At 36.7% G+C, this 18854-nt stretch overlaps 1 protein-coding gene and 1 long non-coding RNA gene across 4 annotated transcripts in view; one reads left to right on the top strand and one right to left on the bottom strand.

Annotated features, from left to right (window-relative positions):
* The window catches only part of Lrpprc (leucine rich pentatricopeptide repeat containing), a 112030-nt gene that overhangs the window by 68949 nt on the left and 24227 nt on the right, over positions 1–18854 (bottom strand). For both annotated transcript variants that reach the window (XM_004839374.3, XM_021253809.2), the window contains exons 12-14: positions 16402–16520; positions 14596–14689; positions 10890–10956 (exon numbers count right to left, since the gene is read on the bottom strand). In XM_004839374.3, coding sequence (XP_004839431.1) covers positions 10890–10956; positions 14596–14689; positions 16402–16520 — 280 coding nt within the window. The remainder of the gene's footprint in view (positions 1–10889; positions 10957–14595; positions 14690–16401; positions 16521–18854) is intronic.
* Positions 10270–12612, top strand: LOC110347961 (uncharacterized). Of its 2 annotated transcripts, none has more exons than XR_002392912.2 (4): positions 10270–10457; positions 10709–10800; positions 11782–11951; positions 12427–12612. It is a non-coding gene; the product is annotated as an uncharacterized LOC110347961 (long non-coding RNA). The 2 variants fall into 2 exon arrangements; XR_002392913.2 differs by having other exon boundaries at positions 10689–10800.

The raw sequence follows: 18854 nt of genomic DNA, 5'->3' as shown, positions 1-18854 counted from the left end.
TGCATTTATGATAAAAACCCTACAAAAAATTGGAATAGATGGTCTCTACCTCAAACTGATAGAAGCCATCTATGAAAAACCAACAGCCAATATCATACTAAATGGTCAAAAACTGAAATCCTTCACACTCAAATCAGGAACAAGACAAGGATGTTCACTATCACCACTCTTGTTCAATATAGTTCTGGAAACATTAGCCACAGCAATTAGACAAGAGAAAGAAATAAAAGGAATAAAGATAGGTAATGAAGAAGTCAAATTGTCATTATTTGCAGATGACATGATACTCTATATAGAAGACCCCAAGAACTCCACCAAAAGTCTTCTAGACTTAATAACCAAATTCAGTCAAGTAGCTGGTTACAAGGTCAACACACAAAAATCAATAGCTTTCCTCTACACTAATGACAGACTCACTGAGAGAGAAATAGGGCAAATAATTCCTTTCACAATAGCATCCAAAAAACTGAAATACCTAGGAATCAACCTAACGAAAGAAATCAAAGACCTCTCCTCTGAAAACTATGGCACTCTGAAAAGAGAGATTGAAGATGATATCAGAAAATGGACAGACATCCCCTGCTCCTGGGTAGGAAGGATTAATACAGTGAAAATGGTCATACTTCCAAAACTGATATATAGATTTAATGCAATTCCAATTGAGATCCCAGCAGCATACTTCATGGACCTTGAGGAAACAATCCAAAAATTCATTTGGAACAAGAAGAGACCCAGAATAGCAAAAGCAATTCTAGGTAACAGAGACATGGCAGGGGGTATCACAATCCCCAACCTGCAACTCTACTACAAAGCTACTGTGATAAAAACAGCATGGTACTGGCAAAGAAACAGACCTGAGGACCAGTGGAACAGATTAGAAGATGCAGAAACAGCACCAGACACACTCAGCCATCTCATCTTTGAAAAAGGAGCCAAACACCCTCACTGGAGGAAAGATAGCCTCTTTAATAAATGGTGCTGGAAAAACTGGGCTTCAACTTGCCAAAGATTAAAACTAGACCTGTATCTCTCACCGTGCACTAAACTAAAATCAAAATGGATTAAAGATCTAAATATTAAAATAGAAACTCTGAACCAGTTGGAACAGAGGTTAGGAAGAACCCTTGAAGACATCGGTGTAGGAAAAGATTTTATGAACAAAACCTCAGTTGCCCATGAACTAGCACAAACAATCAACAAATGGGATCTCTTCTTATTAAAAGGCGTCTGCACAGCAAGAGAAACCACCAGCAGTGTGAAGAGACCACCCACAATGTGGGAAAAAATCTTCACCTGCTATTCCTCAGACAAAGGTCTACTATCTCGAATCTATAAAGAACTTAAAAAGATCAAACCTCCCAAATTTAAAGGCCCAATCTGAAAATGGGCATCTGAAATGAACAGATATTTCTCACACAAAGAAGCAGAAATAGCAAATAAATACACGAAAAAATGTTCAACATCACTGGTCATTCGGGAGATGCAAATGAAAACAACACTGAGATTCCACTTCACTCCAGAAAGAATGGGTGCTATCATGAAATCCACCAATAACAAAAGCTGGCGGGGCTGTGGGGAAAGAGGAACCCTGCTCCACCGCTGGTGGGAGTGTAGACTGGTGCAAGCACTGTGGAAATCAGTATGGAGATACCTCAAAGAACTAGGACTGGAAGTCCCATTTGACCCTGCTGTTCCACTGCTGGAGATCTTCCCCCAAGAATTAAAAGAATCATACCACAGTGATGTATGTGCACCCATGTTCATAGCAGCAAAGTTTGTAATAGCTAAAACTTAGAAACAGCCCAAATGCCCATCAACTGGAGACTGGATAAAGAAAATGCGGTTTTTTAATAAAATGGAGTACTACTCAGCCATAAAAAATGAGAAATTAGAGACATTTATAGCTAAGTGGATGCACATTGAGGTGATACTTTTAAGTGAAATAAATAAGACACACATGAATAAATACCGAATGGTTTCTCTGGTGTGAGAAACTGAAAGTGTAAATAAGGACTAAATGTATAATAGGTAATGTGAAATAGGAAGAAAAGGGGCAAAGGGGAAGAAAGTGGGAGAGCTAGGGGAAAGGATAGAAGGGAATGGGATTAATATGAGAAAATGGAAAAATAGGAACAAAATCTTTGTAAATAGGGAGGAATGGAGGGGTTGAAGGGAGGGCTGGGCAAGGGTGAAAAATAAGAACCAAGAGAAACTATGTATAGGAGCAAATTTCCAATGATGAATGTCATTATATTGTATACCTAAAATGTACCAATGATTAGAATGAATAATCGATAATGCAAAATAGGAAGAAAAGGTCCAAAGGGGTAGGGGTAGTGGGAGGGGCAGGGAAAAGGAAAGAAGGGAAAGGAAAAATGATGAGAAATGGAAAAAATGGAAATAAAGTCTTTGTAAATAGGGAAGGGTGGAGGGGGTGAAGGGAGGGCTAGGAATGGGGAAAAAATAAGAACCAAGATGCATTATGTAAAGGTACAATTTCCAATGAGAAATGTAATTGTGTTGTATACCTGCAATGTACCAATAAAAGAATTTAATAAAAAAAGTGTTTTTTTAATAAAATGGAGTACTTAGCCATAAAAAATGAGAAATTAAGAGACATTTATAGCTAAGTGGATGCACATTGAGGCGATACTCTTAAGTGAAATAAATAGGACACATATGTATAAATACCTAATAGTTTCTCTGGTGTAAGAAACTGAAAGTGTAAATAAGGACTAAAACGTATAATAGATAATGTGAAATAGGAAGAAAAGGGGCAAAGGGGAAGGGGAAGTGGGAGGGATAGGGTAAAGGAAAAAAGGGAATGGAATTAATATGAGAAAATGGAAAAATGGAAACAAAGTCTTTGTAAATTGGGAGGGATGGAGGGGTTGAAGGGAGGGCTGGGCAAGGGTGAAAAATAAGAACCAAGAGAGATTATGTAAAGGTGCAAATTCCAATGATGAATGTCATTATATTGTACACCTAAAATGTACCAATGACTAGAATGAATAATTGATAATGTGAAATAGGAAGAAAAGGTCCAAAAGGGTAGGGGTAGTAGGAGGGGCAAGGAAAAGGAAAGAAGGGAAAGGAAAAATTATGAGAAATGGAAAAAATAGAAACAAAGACTTTGTAAATAGGGAAGGGTGGAGGGGTTGAAGGGAGGGCTAGAATGGGGAAAAAATAAGAACCAAGATGCATCATGTAAAGGTACAAGTTCCCAATGAGAAATGTAAATGTGTTGTATACCTACAGTGTACCCATAAAAGAATTTTTTTTAAAAAGCCACTAAAAGCTCAAACAGATTTATATACTGCCAAAGGATGAATGGAAGCTTGAGATTCTACTGTAACTGGTACCACCCTTTTGAGATTTCCCATAGAAATAGACCATTATCTCACTAGGGGTGGGCTACCCTCCCACCATCCAAGAGTAAGACTGACTACTAAAACTAAGAATAAAGACAAGACTAAGACTATAGATTAACAACCAAGGTTAATGATGCCATCTATATGCCCTTGCTACATGCCTGTTTCCCTATTAGAAATATCAGCTGAGCAGCTATTCTTTGTAATCTTATTGGGTATTGCAGTTTGACTCTGTACTCACCTCAGTATTTTTCTTTCTACAAAGTCTCTTTAAATTTTTTTGATAAGCATTTGCTTAATATTTGTTTTTCTTAAGCAAAATATTTATTGGTACATTTCAGATATACATGACAACATTCATCACTGGGAATTTGTACCTGCACATGACATATCTTGCTTCTTTTTTCCCATTGCTCCCCTCCCTCCTATCCCTATTCCTCTCCTTATATACAAAAGCTTTGTTTTCTATTATTTCCTTCTATTTTTTTTCTTGTTCCTTCTTTTCTCCCTCCTTGTTCCCCTTCTCATTTGAACATTTTCTTCCCATTTCCCATTATTTCATGATTTTGCCCTATAAAACATTCTCAGAGAGATGACCTCAGCAGCAATTCACTCGGGACCCCTCCTGTCTCTCAGGAGCTACTCCTATTCTCCAATAAAACTTTCCTACTCGTAAAAATAAACATATATTTTCTAAAGCTCAAAGACTAACCTAGATATACAGTGGACCATCAAGTTACAACCGGCCTCATATAGAAACAACTTGGGCTACAACTGGAATTTTAGTTTTAACTTAAAACCAAAGTCTTGAGTTATGACCCAAATGCTGGTTGCTTGTGTGGTTATAAACAAAAACTCATGACGGCAGAAAAGTGTATGATGACAGAAATGCAAATGTAAGCGTACATAAGTATCAGTCTAAACCCAGATGTACCTGTCTGTGGATGTGATATTGATCAGTGCTTTATATAATCTCATACTGGTCAGTGCTTTCTATAATCGGTACCACTACTGTTATCGGGGATTTAGCTCAGTGGTTCCAGCGCCTGCCTCCCAAGAACATGGTGCGGAGTTGTATCCCTGTTACCAAAAAAAAAAAAAAAAAAGGCCCCAAAACCGGGTGTGATGGCACACACCTGTATCCCACCCCCCTGCACTGGGCAGCTGAGGCAGGAGGACTGCCTTGAGTTCAAGGGCAGATAGAACTACATAACAAGATCTAGCCTTAAAAAAAAACAAACCAAAAAAGCTGGAAAACAAGCTAACAAAGGAAGGGAAGGGAAAGAAAGCAATCACACAAAAAAGAAGGAAATTGAGGAGAAACATGAGAGTGGCATTCATGTGACCGATTTTGTTAATAAGTATAGCATATATATATATTATATATGTAATATATATATCTACATACACTATCTTGACAATCTTACAGAGTAAAGATATTTATAAGGAAGGTAATGTTGCTAAGGTGTTACTCAAATTAGTAAGTCACCATCAACAGTGTTAGACAAGGTGGAATAGTTATTACTAGTGTGGATAATTTGCAGATATGGCAAATTATAGCCTGAGTCTATAATCTGTGAAAAAGCTAGGGCTAAATGCAGATCTCGTAAGGGTAATCCATCAACAAGTGATAACAGTGAAACATTTCCTGCCAGTAAGGTGTGGTTTCAGAGGTTCATAATGTAACTAGGTATGGTGAAGCAGCCAGTGCTGATAAAAGGGCTATTGAAAATTACATACATCACTTCAAAATGATGCCACAGAGAATTGGCTTTTGCTCTCATCAAGTCTTTCACTGTGATGAAACTGACCTTTTCTGGAAAAAAAAAACCTAGAAAAATATATAATACCCAGGAAGAAGAGAAAATGCCAAGATAAGATTACAGTAGAGCAAGTCAAGGCCGGAAGACAGGAATGAAAGTGACTCTGATCTGTTCTGTGCCAGCTAGGTTATTCGAGTGATCTTAATAAGCCCAACCAAAAAAGGCGCCAAGCAATGGAAGGACTCACATTTGAACACAAATATGTATCCAGATAGTGTTCTTTACCACTCCTCATACAAAAATGAAATTTCAATTCCAAATTAGGGTTCAAAGAGCACAGAAAATTCAGTAGAACTGAAGCATGAAATGACCACATCACATGGGAAGTGGCTTAATTTGCAGCCGAAGTTCTTGGCAAGAGCCAACATATACCAAGATGATGGTAAAAATCATCACTACATAAAAGAGAATGAAAGGATGCTTCTGGCTTCTGGATTCTAACATTTTAGAAGCAACAGCTCTTCCTGAGAGGATTACCGATTGACAACTAAAACCCTGAGTGAGGAAAACTACGTATCTATGTAGATGTCTACACATCTACAGTGATTTTGTTAACACGACCCAAATAAAGTTAGGCTAAAAATGGGGGTGAAATCCTAAATAATCTGAACAGGATGATTTCACCTGCTGATGAAACAGCACCATGAGAAACTGGATCATAATTATTTGGAAATGTGATAATTTATGGAGGTTGAAGAGTGGATAAAGGAAAATGGATTAATTATTTCTAATCTATTTCCTATATTTCTTGGTATAAACTTTAAAAACAAAAAGAGGAGCAACACATATTTTTTTAGCTATGTAAAGTTCTCCATGATTTGATTAGTGCTTGTAGCAGAATTCCAGCATGAATGGAGTACCCTCCTTCTAGGGTACTCAATACATATAAATTCCAAAAGCATCTATTAAAAAACATTTTCAACACTTTAAAAATGAGATACAATAATGATAACCAACTTGAACTGGAAATGAATTGGCAGCACAGAGCTCAACAGCCTTACATAAATCTTCACACTTGTCAGCCTTGTCTTTTATTGGTAGGCTAATTGATACTTGAGTATATCATCTGAATCATACAAGCAAGATAAATATTTATAAGTGAAAGACTGTAATATTTGAGAAGTCCAGAAAAGGGTTCTCACACTTGGTTTTATTGTTCTTTAATCACTAAACTGCTATATGTACTTATGTAAAAAAAAAAAAAAAGAGAGAGAAAATGCCAAGGCACGAGCCAATGAAAGATAGGCTAAACTTATTGCTAAGTGCCAATGTGAGTGATGACCTCAAGATAAAGTCTCTCTTGGTTTATCACTCTGAGACCTCTACAGTCTGCAGAAAACAAAGTCATGAAGAATATAGGCTACGGGTCATGAGGAGGTCTAACACAAAAGCCTGGGTAAGAGGAGTACTTTTTCTTGAGAGGATCAGGGAAGTTTCCTCTCTTACTGTTAAGAAATATCTAGAGGACAAAGGCCTACCACTCAAGGCTCTCCTTATCATGGACAATGCTCCCTCTGACCCATGAGATTTGGAAGAATTGGCTGAAGAATTCCTATGGCTCTCAGTCAAGTTCTTCCTACCTAATACAACTCCTCTACTGCAGCCTATGGACCAGTAGGTTATAGCTAACTTTAATAAGCTACACACCGAGAATTGTTCCCAAAGTGCTTCCAGATAGTCTCAGATACAGAACTCTTTAAGAATTCTGGAAGGAACATTACAACATTCTTTCATGTGTGGGGTTCACTGAGAAATCCTGGGCCAATGCCTGTCTAAGGATACTGAGATCTGCCTGGAAGAAAGTGTGGCCTAAAATTATACAGGAGAGAGACTTGAAGGCTGTGTAGAGGAGCCTGAGCCTTCAATTGACCCTGTGGTTGAGGACAATGTCACTGTAGCAGAGTCCATAGGCTTGCAGGTAGACAGTGGTGATGTTGAAGAACTGTTGGAGGAACACTCAGAGGAACTGTCTACAGAGGAACTTCAGCAACTTCTGAATGAGCAACAGAGATTGGCAGCTGAGGAGCTTTCTGAAGAGGAAGACGAGTATCAACAATCAGTGCAACAAAATTCTTCTGAAATAAAGGAAATCCTGAAAAAATGGACAAAGCTACAAACATTCGTAGAGAAGACCCACCCAGGCAAAAGCCAATTGTTGCATTCACTTATTGACAATGTTATGTCATACTACAGAACAGTGTTAAAGAAAAGACAGAAACAGACAACCTTAGACCAGTTTTAGTTCTAAAAAGGCTGAGACACAGCAAGTCAGAAGCAGGTCTACAGACTCTGGCAAGGAGAGAAAGGACACCAAAGAGCCAGATTCCTGATATTCTTATGGAAGGAGACTCTTATTTCCAAACATTAAACATCTTCCATTTAAGCCTCCCTTCCTGCAAGCCAAAAATGTCAACTTTAATTCTGAGTACAGTATGAAATTATTGTTTCTGGTAAACTAGGCACATTTTATAACTTTTTGGTGAGTACACTAGGAAAATTATTGGTGTTTCTGGTAAATTACATACATTATACAACCCTTTTTTACTATAAAAAGGTTAGTTAAGGGGTGCCTTGGGAGTTTCAGAACACATTATGGGTATTTCTACTATTTCTTATGGGAAAAATAGTCTTGACTTAAACCAACTTGAGTTACAACCAGCCTTCATGAATTTAAGTTCGTAAGTCAAGGGTACACTGTATAACAGAACATATTATTTCTTTTCTATCATATTGGGTCAGCTTAATGGTCCAAGAGTCATAAAAAGTTTATTTGTGAAATACAACAAATGCCCTTCAAACTAATAAATGTAAAGATAGTGAAGTTAAAAGAAATACCCATGACCCAGAAGTTTAAGTGAAAAACTTTTTCAAGTCTTTCATCAATGAACACTATATGAAAATATTATCACATTTCATTCTATAATTAAGGCAATATGAGTTCTTTTTAAAAAATCTGGATATAGCATTTTTTTCCAATTGATGTATTCTATACTTTCCAAATTTTATTTTTAAAGGCATAGACTTTTCTTCGTACCTAAAACTATAGCTAAAGATTGAATTGCAATGACTAAAGAAAGGCAGCAACAGGTAAGCATGGTAGTACAAGTCTAAACCTTAGCACTATGGGAGGCTAAGGTGAGAAGATCACAAGTGTGAGACCAGGCTGGACAACTTACTAAGACCCTGTCTCAAAGATAAAAATAATAAAGGCTGGGCATGTAGCTCAGTACAAATGCTCTGGGGTCAATCCCCAATACCACAAAAAAAAGGGGGGGGGGTAAATGTGCCACAGCAACACAAGATCCAACCTACTTGTTTGACCTCTTCGTGCCTGCAATAAGGGTTCTGGAGGTGTCCACAGAACACCCTAGTGCTTCCACCATGGAACAGTACAAAAAGTACTGGGATTAATATCAGAAATCGTATTACAAATACAGAAGAAAAGACAAAATTAAAAAATCACTCTTACTGCAACCACCAAGGTTAACAACTGATTCAACAAGGGTTACCAATGACCACTAAAACCAAGGAATGACAGGTTTTGGGAAAACATGATAGACACAATATACCCATGTATCACTCCACCGATTTCTTCTAGGTATGAAGGAGATGCTGAGGTTCTTTTGCTAGGAAGAGCTGTGAGGATTATTACCACTTTAACCGAGAGCTGTAGTTTGGATGCTGACTATCCCTCAAAGCCTGTGGTCAAAGGCCTGGTCCCCCAGGGTGGCACTCTTGGGAAGTCATGTCATCCTTAGGAGGGGCAAGTTATTGTGGGACTCAAGGCCCTTTCTCTCTTCCTTTTGCTTCCTGGCTAGGAGGTGAACACCTCTATACCACAGCACGGTCCTACCATGATGTGCTGTCTTGACAGAGGCCTAAAGCAATGGGGCCAATCGCTCAAACTGGAACATCTAAACCCATGAGCTAAAATAAATCTTTCTAAGTTAATTATCTCAAGAATTTTGTTGTATTAATAGAAAGCTAACCAAATGATCAAACAACTGATAGCATTAATACTGGACCCCTGACATATCCCTTCATATGACACAAGAAGTATCCATCTCTTATGATGTTCTTGCTAAAAATGTTTGATTCTCCATGAGAAAAAAAAAAAAAATCAGACATTTACAAAATATGGGAACCAAGCCTGGACTGGACTCTTCATAAAACAAAAATTAATGTGGTAAAAAACGAACAAAAGGGCCAGGGATTTAGCTCAGTGGCGTCACCGCCTGCCTCGCAAGCACAAGGTCCTGAGTTTGATCCCTGGTACGGCCAAAAAAAAAAGGGGGTGGTGGTGGTAAGGGAATTGCTCTGGATTTAGAGAAGAAACATACCAATCTAAATGTAATGGATGAATTTTAACTGAATCTTCAGTCAAAAGTAAAACAGGGGCCCAGGGATTTAGCTCAGTGGTTCCAGTGCCTGCGTTGCAAGCACAAGGTCCCGAGTTCAATTCCCAGTACCTAAAAACAAAAAAAAAAACAACAAAAAAAGTAAAATAGGTGTAAAAGAAAATTTTTTTAAACTAGAGAAATGTGAATATGGACTATGTACTATCTCAGATGATCTTATTCTTAAAGAATATATACTGAGAGATTGTGTTATGTCCAAAACTATAAATGATTTGGCAAAAAAAAAAAGGTATCCATGTGTAAATATATACAGTAGAACTATTAAGAGAAAGGAGACTGGGTTCAATCTAACTGGTGACTCTAGATAAAAAGTATATAGGCAATTTTTTTTTTTAACTTTGTGTGAGTATTTTCAAAATAACAGAAGTGGAGAGTGTTATGGTTTGAGTTTGGCCCGGGGGTGTTAGAAGTTTGGTTCTCAGTGTGGTGATGTCAAGAATGGGGTCTGACAAGGGAGTCCTTGTGTTACTGGGAGCCAGACTTCTAAGTTCTAAGGGACTCTTATGCTCCTGCCAGACTGAATGAAGAGTGACACCACCCCCCCAAAAAAAGAGAGTGAGCCCAACTGCCCAACTGTTCTCTGGCTTCCTGTTTTGCTCTGTGATCTCTTCCTCTTGCCCTCACTGCATCTTGATGTGATGCTCCTGCCAGACTGAATGAAGAGTGACACCACCCCCCCAAAAAAAGAGAGTGAGCCCAACTGCCCAACTGTTCTCTGGCTTCCTGTTTTGCTCTGTGATCTCTTCCTCTTGCCCTCACTGCATCATGATGTGATCTGCCATGATGTGCTGCAGCCAAGAGGGCCCTCACCAGAGCTAAGTCGAAGTCTTTGAACCTCCAGAACTGTGAGCTAAATACATTGCTTTTTAAAATAAAGTTAGCCTACCTCAGATTTCTCATTGTAATAACAGAAAATAACAAATAAAGAAGGGAAAGATCATTAAGTTTCCTTCAACACCCAGGGAAGGGTAGTAGTACTATACAGAATAAAAGTCACCCTGTAGTGAAATGCTCAAAAGTAAACCGAATATACACATAACTTTGACTATTAACTCCAACCTGTCATTTTCAAACAGCATTTTCTTTCTGGAAACAGATCTTTACCAAATCTGGAAAAGATGATATGAACGGCTCCTTAAACTCATTTCAACTATGTACATCAATGGAAAAATAAAAAAGTTATTTCAGGTAAGTATGTCATTCTCCATGTAATAGATCAAAAGGACAGAAGAAGTAAGTCCAAATCTAATACAGAACACTTAAATTGTTCATCTTACCTCCTAAAGCCTAGAATTAGGCTTTTTCTCAAAGAATTAAATGACAAAGGCAATGTATTTGACTTCACTGCAAAAGAAAAAAAAAAATCACCAAGTAAATTTCAGACCAAACAATCAAAAACCCCTGAATTAACTTATTTAATAACATTTTTGATACCTTTCTACTTTCAGTTGAAAAATCTTATTTAAAAAATGAAAATGTTTTCATAGAAAATTAATTAGATAATGTGGTAATATAGTAGTACCTTGGGTCGTGAATGCTTTTGTTTACAAATAATTTGGTTCACAAAGAGAAGTATTTGGCAAAATATTTTGTTTGCAAACTGTATCAGGTGACAAACACAACTGTGGCCATGTTTCCCACAAAAACACAAACATGGCCATCTTTTCCAAAACCGTAGAACAAATTTAAGTTTGTGGATCACGGAAGGTACCACTGTACATATTTGTAATATACACCATCCTTTTAAGCATTTTTCTTCATGTTCGTGATGTAACTTATATAAATGGTAATGGTTAACATGTCAGTATACTTGAATCACGCTGCTACACAAGTGAGGCCAGGAATTACTGGACACTTTAATACTACAGAGAGAGACTTGTAATGACTCGTCCTTTAAAGACAGGTGGTGAGAACATACTTTTATTGTAAGAGTACTGTTGCGTTCTGCTGAACTATTTATACTTTCTCGTCCCATTTTCCACCATGATCAGTGACCTGATAAAAGTCATAATAAAATAAGTCTTTATAACCAATTTGTATTAATATTTTACTTCTCTGAGTATTTGTTTTCTATACTACTCATTTTGTTATTTAACAGTTAACAACCTTGCATGTTTCTATACTGATATTTGCCTCAGTGTAAGACTCAGGCATTACACTATTTTCTAGATTTGTAGACAGAATCTCACTCTGTAACCCAGTCTGGTCTTGAATTCACCATCCTCCTGCTTCAGTCTCCCAAGTGCTGAGACTAACTACGGCAAACACCATCACACCTGGCCTTTATATTGCTTCTTCATATAACCTTTGCCATGACTAGAAGGCACAGATCACCAAAGGTACTTCCTCAATTTATTTTTCTCTGCAATTTTACTATAAAGGCATCATGTTGTAAGAAACTAATTTAATCTTTTCATTCTAAACGTAAAGTAGCTTCTGAATGATACAAGATGAGTAGAATGAGAGAGGAATTCACAATTGAAGCAAATTCTGAATACTATTTAAGTGAAACAATATGCATAATTTAATTTTTTTTTAATGGGCGGGAAGAATCACAATCATGTGTAAAATTTTTTCAACTCATTTAAGTATAAATAAAAAATTAACCCACACTGAAGAATTGTTTTAGATCAACTTTTATATCACTTGAACAGGAGCTTAAGCTTATCAGTGATTTTATAGTACTAAAAAACCTAAAAAATAATTTTTAAAATGATTTGCACTTAGTAATTCAAGGACTTTTAAAGTGGACACAACCACATGCCTCTTACCACCTTTAATTTTGCTTGATCAAATTAACTTTCATGCCTACAGATACATATGGGAGGATGTGTCCTAGAACTTCACACAAACCCGAGCAAGAAAATCCGTCCTTGTGATGCGGTAACCAACAGTGCATACCTAAGAGCTGCTCAAAGCAAGTAGCAGCAATCACAGAACTGTTCTTCAAAGACCCATAAATCCAAGTTGGAAGGAAAGGTATTGACAGGAGGAAGTGCTAATATTCTTTAGTCTGTCTGTCCCTGGCATTTTCCTTTTTCAAATTTATTAAACAACTTCTTAAAAATGTACTTTTATACTGTTCAAAATAATATTTCACAGAATATTGTCAAGTTATTTTTTCCTTCAAAAGGTAGCCAGAAACATTATCAGCAAGCTGGAAGGCTGTTAACAAAAAAAGCATCTAGTTTCCTTAGCAACAAACAAGTTGAAAAAAATCAAGAGGTTGACAATAAAGTGGAGTAGATGGCATGATAAAAGGAAAAGGCAGCTCTTGTGTAGGCACCATAAGAGGCCAGACTCCTGCACTAATGCTTCTTTTTTCATCTTGTCAGTATGGAAAATCTATGTATTATACAGAGTGGAGGGCAAAATCAACACACTCAGAATGCAGCCAGCATTACCACACAAACTTTCACTCATAACCATATCTCTAACAGTCACCAATTTTCATGCTGGACGTTGTGCCTTTTCCTTACAATATTAACTTTTTTTTTTTTGGTGCCAGGGATTGAACTCAGGTCCTTCGCTTGCAAGGTAAGTGGTGGAACCACAAAGCCAAATCCCAGGCCCCACAATATTAACTATTTTTAATTAATGAACTATTTTCAATGACATGTACACAGGTAAAAATAATCTTGGTTTTACAAAGCTTCTATCTATAAAATTTGGCTATGCATTTATTAGAGGTTAACTTTTAACATTTTAGGGAGATAAAAATTGGTATGTTTGTGGATTTTGGTTTCAAATGATGTATTTTTCACAAGAGACAAAAACTTAGCAATTAACATCATGGTCATGTCAAAAAATGAAGACTTGGGGCCAGGGATTTAGTTCAGTGGTTATGAAACTTGCCTCACAAGTACCATGTCATGAGTTCAGTCCTTGATACCGAAAAAAAAAACCAAAAACTTTAAGGAACATTTTACTTGTTAAAAATAAAATGTGCGGGCCGGGGATTTAGCTCAGTGGTTCCAGCGCCTGCCTCACAAGTGCAAGCTCCCGGGTTCAATCCCCAGTACCAGAAAAAAAAAAAAAAAAAAAAAAAAAAAAAAAATATATATATATATATATATATATATATATATAAAAATAAAAAATAAAATGTGCTAGGGCCAGGGATTTAACTCAGTGGTTTCGCTCCCTGCTGCGCAAGCGCAAGGACCCGAGTTCGATCCCAGGTACCAAAAATAAATAAATATGTGCTGCTGGGGATTTAGCTCAGTGGTTCCAGCACCTTCCTCACAAGCGCAAGGTCCAGAGGAGTTTGATCCTTGGTGCTACAAAAATAAATAAATAAATAAATAAATAAATAAATAAATAAATATGCTATGGTGAAAAGAATTAAGTCAGAAGATCTTGCTTTTGGCTCAAAACACTTTAACTAGCTTGGATAAATCATTTAACCTCACCATTTGTTTCTTCATAATAGCTGTTAAAATTATAGATGTTAAGTTTAGAAAGCATTTTCATCAACAAGATCGCATCCAATTTGCACAATCCTTCTCCCAAGACAGATAGGCAGCACTATGTCAATTTAAGGACACTGAAGCAAATGGAGGTTAAGAAACTTGCTCCAGGTCACCTATCAGCTTCTGTATTATAAGCAGCATCTGAGCCTTCAGGTTCAGGTCCAGGCTTCACTCTTTTAACACTCTGTTATTTAAAAGGTCCTTCCAAATTTAAAATTACTTCCCAACTATCTCCACGTCACAAACTTGCTCATCAGTCTGACTTTAACAAAATATACAAGCTTCCTTGCTTGCACTGCATGAACTACCCTGCATGCCCTCATAGTAACTGAAATCAATACCTGTCAGGGATGGGGATTTACCTCAGTGGTTCCGGCGCCTGCCTCACAAGTGGAAGGTCCCGAGTTCGATCCCCGGTACCAAAAAAAAAAAAAAAAAAACACACACAAACAGTAGTATTCTTTAAAGAAATCAATACCTGTCAAGTTTAAAGCTAATAGGTCATACTTACAAAATGATAAAACAAAGTCTAAGTTCCCTTTTACTGCTTCACTTCTCAATTCAGCTATACCAAATGAAGTACTTTCAGGTAGACATTCATTTTCCTAGGAATAAAGCATATGTCAATGAATATACCATACAGGTTTCTCATTTCTTGAACATTTCTTTTTACCACCATATTCTCTGATAATCTACAATTTTTAAAACTTCTACAAAAACGTGTAACTAAAAAATTAAATTTGGCAAAAGCTTCAAGACAGAGCCCCAACATTCCAAATTAAATGCTTATCTAAAATCAAATAATCTGGACTGGGCATGGTGGTGCACACCTGTAATTGCTGCACTTGGGAGGCTGAGGCATTGCTGAGTTTGAGGCTAGTCTGAACTACAGAGACCCTGTTCCAATAAATAAATAAATAATAAATAAATAAACACAGATAATCTGTTATCCTTTGAGTGTTTTCTTTCTGTGAAGTTTACTATTGAGGACCCTGAACAATTCTCTCAATAAAAATTCAAATAGAACTAAAATGATATTTTGAAATTTTTGCTGTTTTTTTGGGGGGGGTACCAGGAATCTAACTTGGGACCTTGCACTTGGGAGGCAGGAGGTAGAACCACTGAGCTAAATCCCTGGCCCAATATTTTGAAATGTATAGTGACTTTAAGTATTTCACCACTTGTCCCAATGTTATTTATTTAATAATTTAAGTATATGAACCAAAATTTCACACAAATATATTTATTGAATCATTTTATAATAGCACAGTATGAAAAACTGCATGGATAATAACAGACAATAAAAATAATTATGGTACAGCCATACAATAAATCAGCATAGAGCATAAAAGAATCTGCAGACATATATTGCTAATCGAAAATTATCAAATGGAAAGTCACTGAATACGAACATTGCTTGCTAAGAGATTTCTTAAGCATATTTACATCTGAAAGAATACATATTTTAAATAAAAATGTCTGACTCAAAGAACTGTGGACGAGTTAAGTCGTTTTAACATTAAGATCTTCTAGTTTATCAATGAATATATTGTATACTGTTTAAAGCTGATGAACAAAAAGTATTTTTAACACATCCTAAAAATAAAAAGCGTTTCATTTATATATACATAAATATATATAAAATAGTAATATTTTTACAAAGCTTTAAAAGATTATATACAAATGACCGTATGACCAGCCCTTAGCTCAATGACTTTTTTTTTTTGATAGTGGGGATTGAACCTAGGGGCTTTGCACTGAGCTACATCCTCAGCCCTTTTCTAAATTTTGAGACAGGGTCCCACTAAATCTCCAAATTGCCCAGACTGATATTGAACTTGTGATCCTTCTGTCTCAGCCTCCACTATATTAAGATTACAGGCATGCACTACCATAGCCAACTTCACCCTCGATTTCTGAACATTTAGTAAACACTTGCTACGCTTTTGGTTAAGAAAACCTAGGAGATAGCTTCATGTAACTTATAGTTACAACAGATATAAGAGTTTAGAAAGTGTTTTCATTAACAAGATCTCATCGGATATTCACAATAGTGTACCTCCCACAAGGTAGACAGGTAGTACTATCCCAATATAAGAAAACTGAAGCAAAGAGAGCTTAAGAGACTTGGTCCAGGGCCGGGGACTTAGCTCAGTGGCAGCACACCTGCCTCACAGGCGCAAGATCCTGAGTTCAATCCCTGGTACCAAAAAAAAAAGACTTGCTGCAAATTTACTACTAAAGTTGTATCTTTATAAACTGATAAAACATTAGAAAAATAGTCTCTTCAACTAAACAAAACCACACTAGTACTCACCTGCAAAAGAACACGTACTGACTCTACATTATCAAAGGATGGCAACACATAATTTACGTATGTCTCCTGATCGGGCTCTACTCCCACTTCACGCATTGCTTTGAGGATATCAATTATACCTGTTAGGTAAAATACAGAAATGAAGAACTTGGAATAAAGTAACAAAAGATCAGAAAGTTCAGTTCAAATACTTTCTATATTACAATGTAGGAAAATTACTCAGCATTTTATCTAAGAGAAGGCAGAAAAGCAAAAGAAGTGGGAGAAATGATGATAAAAGTTAATTCTTCCTTTCTTCATCTTCCTGTTATTGACTACTAAGAAAGTATCCTAAAAAAATAAGAACCAGATACATCATGTAAAGGTGCTTATTCCCAATGATGAATATCACCATACTGTATACCTAAAATGTATCAATAAACTTAATGAATTAAAAGAGAGAATAACTTACCCTCAGAAAAAATTATGACAAGAAAACTTAAAACAATTAAGCAAGAGGCCTAACACTTCTAGCACCCCAAATGAATAATGATTATAAAACATTAGCATCCCCAAGTGTGGCAGTGTATGGCTGTAACACCAGCACTTGGGGGATCCAAGGCAGAAGGAATGCCATGAGTTCAAAACCAGCCTGTGCTACGTAGTGAGACCTAGTCTCAAAAAAGAAAAAAAATTAGCATAATCAAAGCAGTGATGGACTTACACAGTAAAATTTGACAAGAATACACGGGGCATGGGCCAGGGATTTAGCTCAGTGGTTCCACCACCTGCCTCGAAAGCCCAAGGCCCTGAGTTTGATCCCTGGTACCAAAAAAAAAGAATACAAGGGGCAGTGAAAAGCGATTGTGAGAATGGCATAAGAGTATTTGTCAAAGATAAAACCAGTTTCAAAAAGTGTGTTTAGCAGGGACTGCTGGCACATCCCTACAATCCCAACTACTTGGGAAGCTGAGGCAAGAGGATCACAAGTTCAAAGCCGGCCTGGGTATTTCATGTCTCAAAAAACAAAATAGTAAAGGTCTGAGGATATAGCTCAGGGGTACTGCACTCCAAGTTCAACCCCCAGTATCACACACAGAAAAGGGGAGTTTCTATAAGCTTAAGTAAAAAATCCTATATTTGTTACTAACTTCTGACTTCATATTTTACAACTTAAGAATGAAAAATGAATAGAGAACTGATTCTAGTGAATTATTATCTCATTGTATTTAAAATTCATTTAAAAGGCAGGAGATACAATTCAGTGGCGGAGCTCTGACCTACTGGGTTCAATCCCCAGTACCATAAAAACAAAACAAAAATAAACAAAAAAACTTAAAAGTTTAGTAAATTGTTCCTTCTAACCCTAAGTCACAAAAATATCTTCACTAACTTTTATCTTTTTTTTTTTGGTACTGGGGATCGAAAGGCAGGCAGTGGAAGCACTGAGCTAAATCCCCAGCCCCCTTCATTAACTTTTTTTTTTTTCCTTCACTAACTTTTAAAAGTCATTTCACATTTTCCAAAGCCACAATTAGCTTCACATAGTATGAACTGATTTCTTGATATTAAATCCAGTTGATTCTAGAAAACTACTTGGGTATCACCTAATTTGACAGAGGCCACAGTTTGGTAAAAAGGACACGTTTATTTCCCTTTTTAAAATTTATCATTTAGTTGCACGACTTTCACATTATTAAAACTTCCCCTAAAAGTCCTTGTTCTGGACCCACAATATCTCTTACAGAAAAATGAGATTTCTAGAGCTAGAGATGTAACTCAGCGACACAGTGCTTGCCTGGCAAGCATGAGGTCCTGAGTTTGATTCCCAGTACCCAAAAAAGAAATTATGTATCTGTAAGTTTGTCATATAAAGCACTCTAGAACAAATACCTGATTATAAATTCTGAGTTAAGAAAGATACAGGTAAGTCTAACAACATTATTAAATATCTGCACAATTTTTAGATAAAAATTCAGACTATGGATAGAGTATTTTAACTTTGATGAGTTCAATATGTGTAAAATTACCTAATATTACCTAAAAACAGACCAACGAACAGAACAGAGAACCCTGAACATAGCATAAAAATCAGCTAATTTTTTTGAGACAGGGTCTCGCTATGCAGTCCAGGCTGGTCTTAAACTCACTATTTAGCCTAGGCTGACCTCAAACTCATGGCCAACCTCCTGCCTCAGCCTCCCAAGTGATGGAATTATGGGCGTGTGCTACACCAGGCTAGTCAAATAATTTTTGACAAGACATCAAAAATACAACGAAGACTGCGCAAGCGCAAGGACCCAAGTTTGATCCCCAGTACCAAAAATAAACCCACACCAAAAAAAATACAATGAAGAAAGAATATCTCTTCAATAAATAGTGCTGGGAAAATTGAATATTCACATGCAAAAGAATGAAACAGGACCCTTATCTAACTTTACACAATTCAAAATGGAATAAGGATTTAAACTATA

This window comes from Heterocephalus glaber, unplaced genomic scaffold (assembly GCF_053883595.1).
Source record: "Heterocephalus glaber isolate CG9 unplaced genomic scaffold, H.glaber_assembly_v1.0 deba00001457, whole genome shotgun sequence".
NCBI lineage: Eukaryota > Metazoa > Chordata > Mammalia > Rodentia > Bathyergidae > Heterocephalus > Heterocephalus glaber.
The sequence above is the reverse complement of the archived record's forward strand: the minus strand, read 5'-3'. Positions and strand labels throughout refer to the sequence as shown.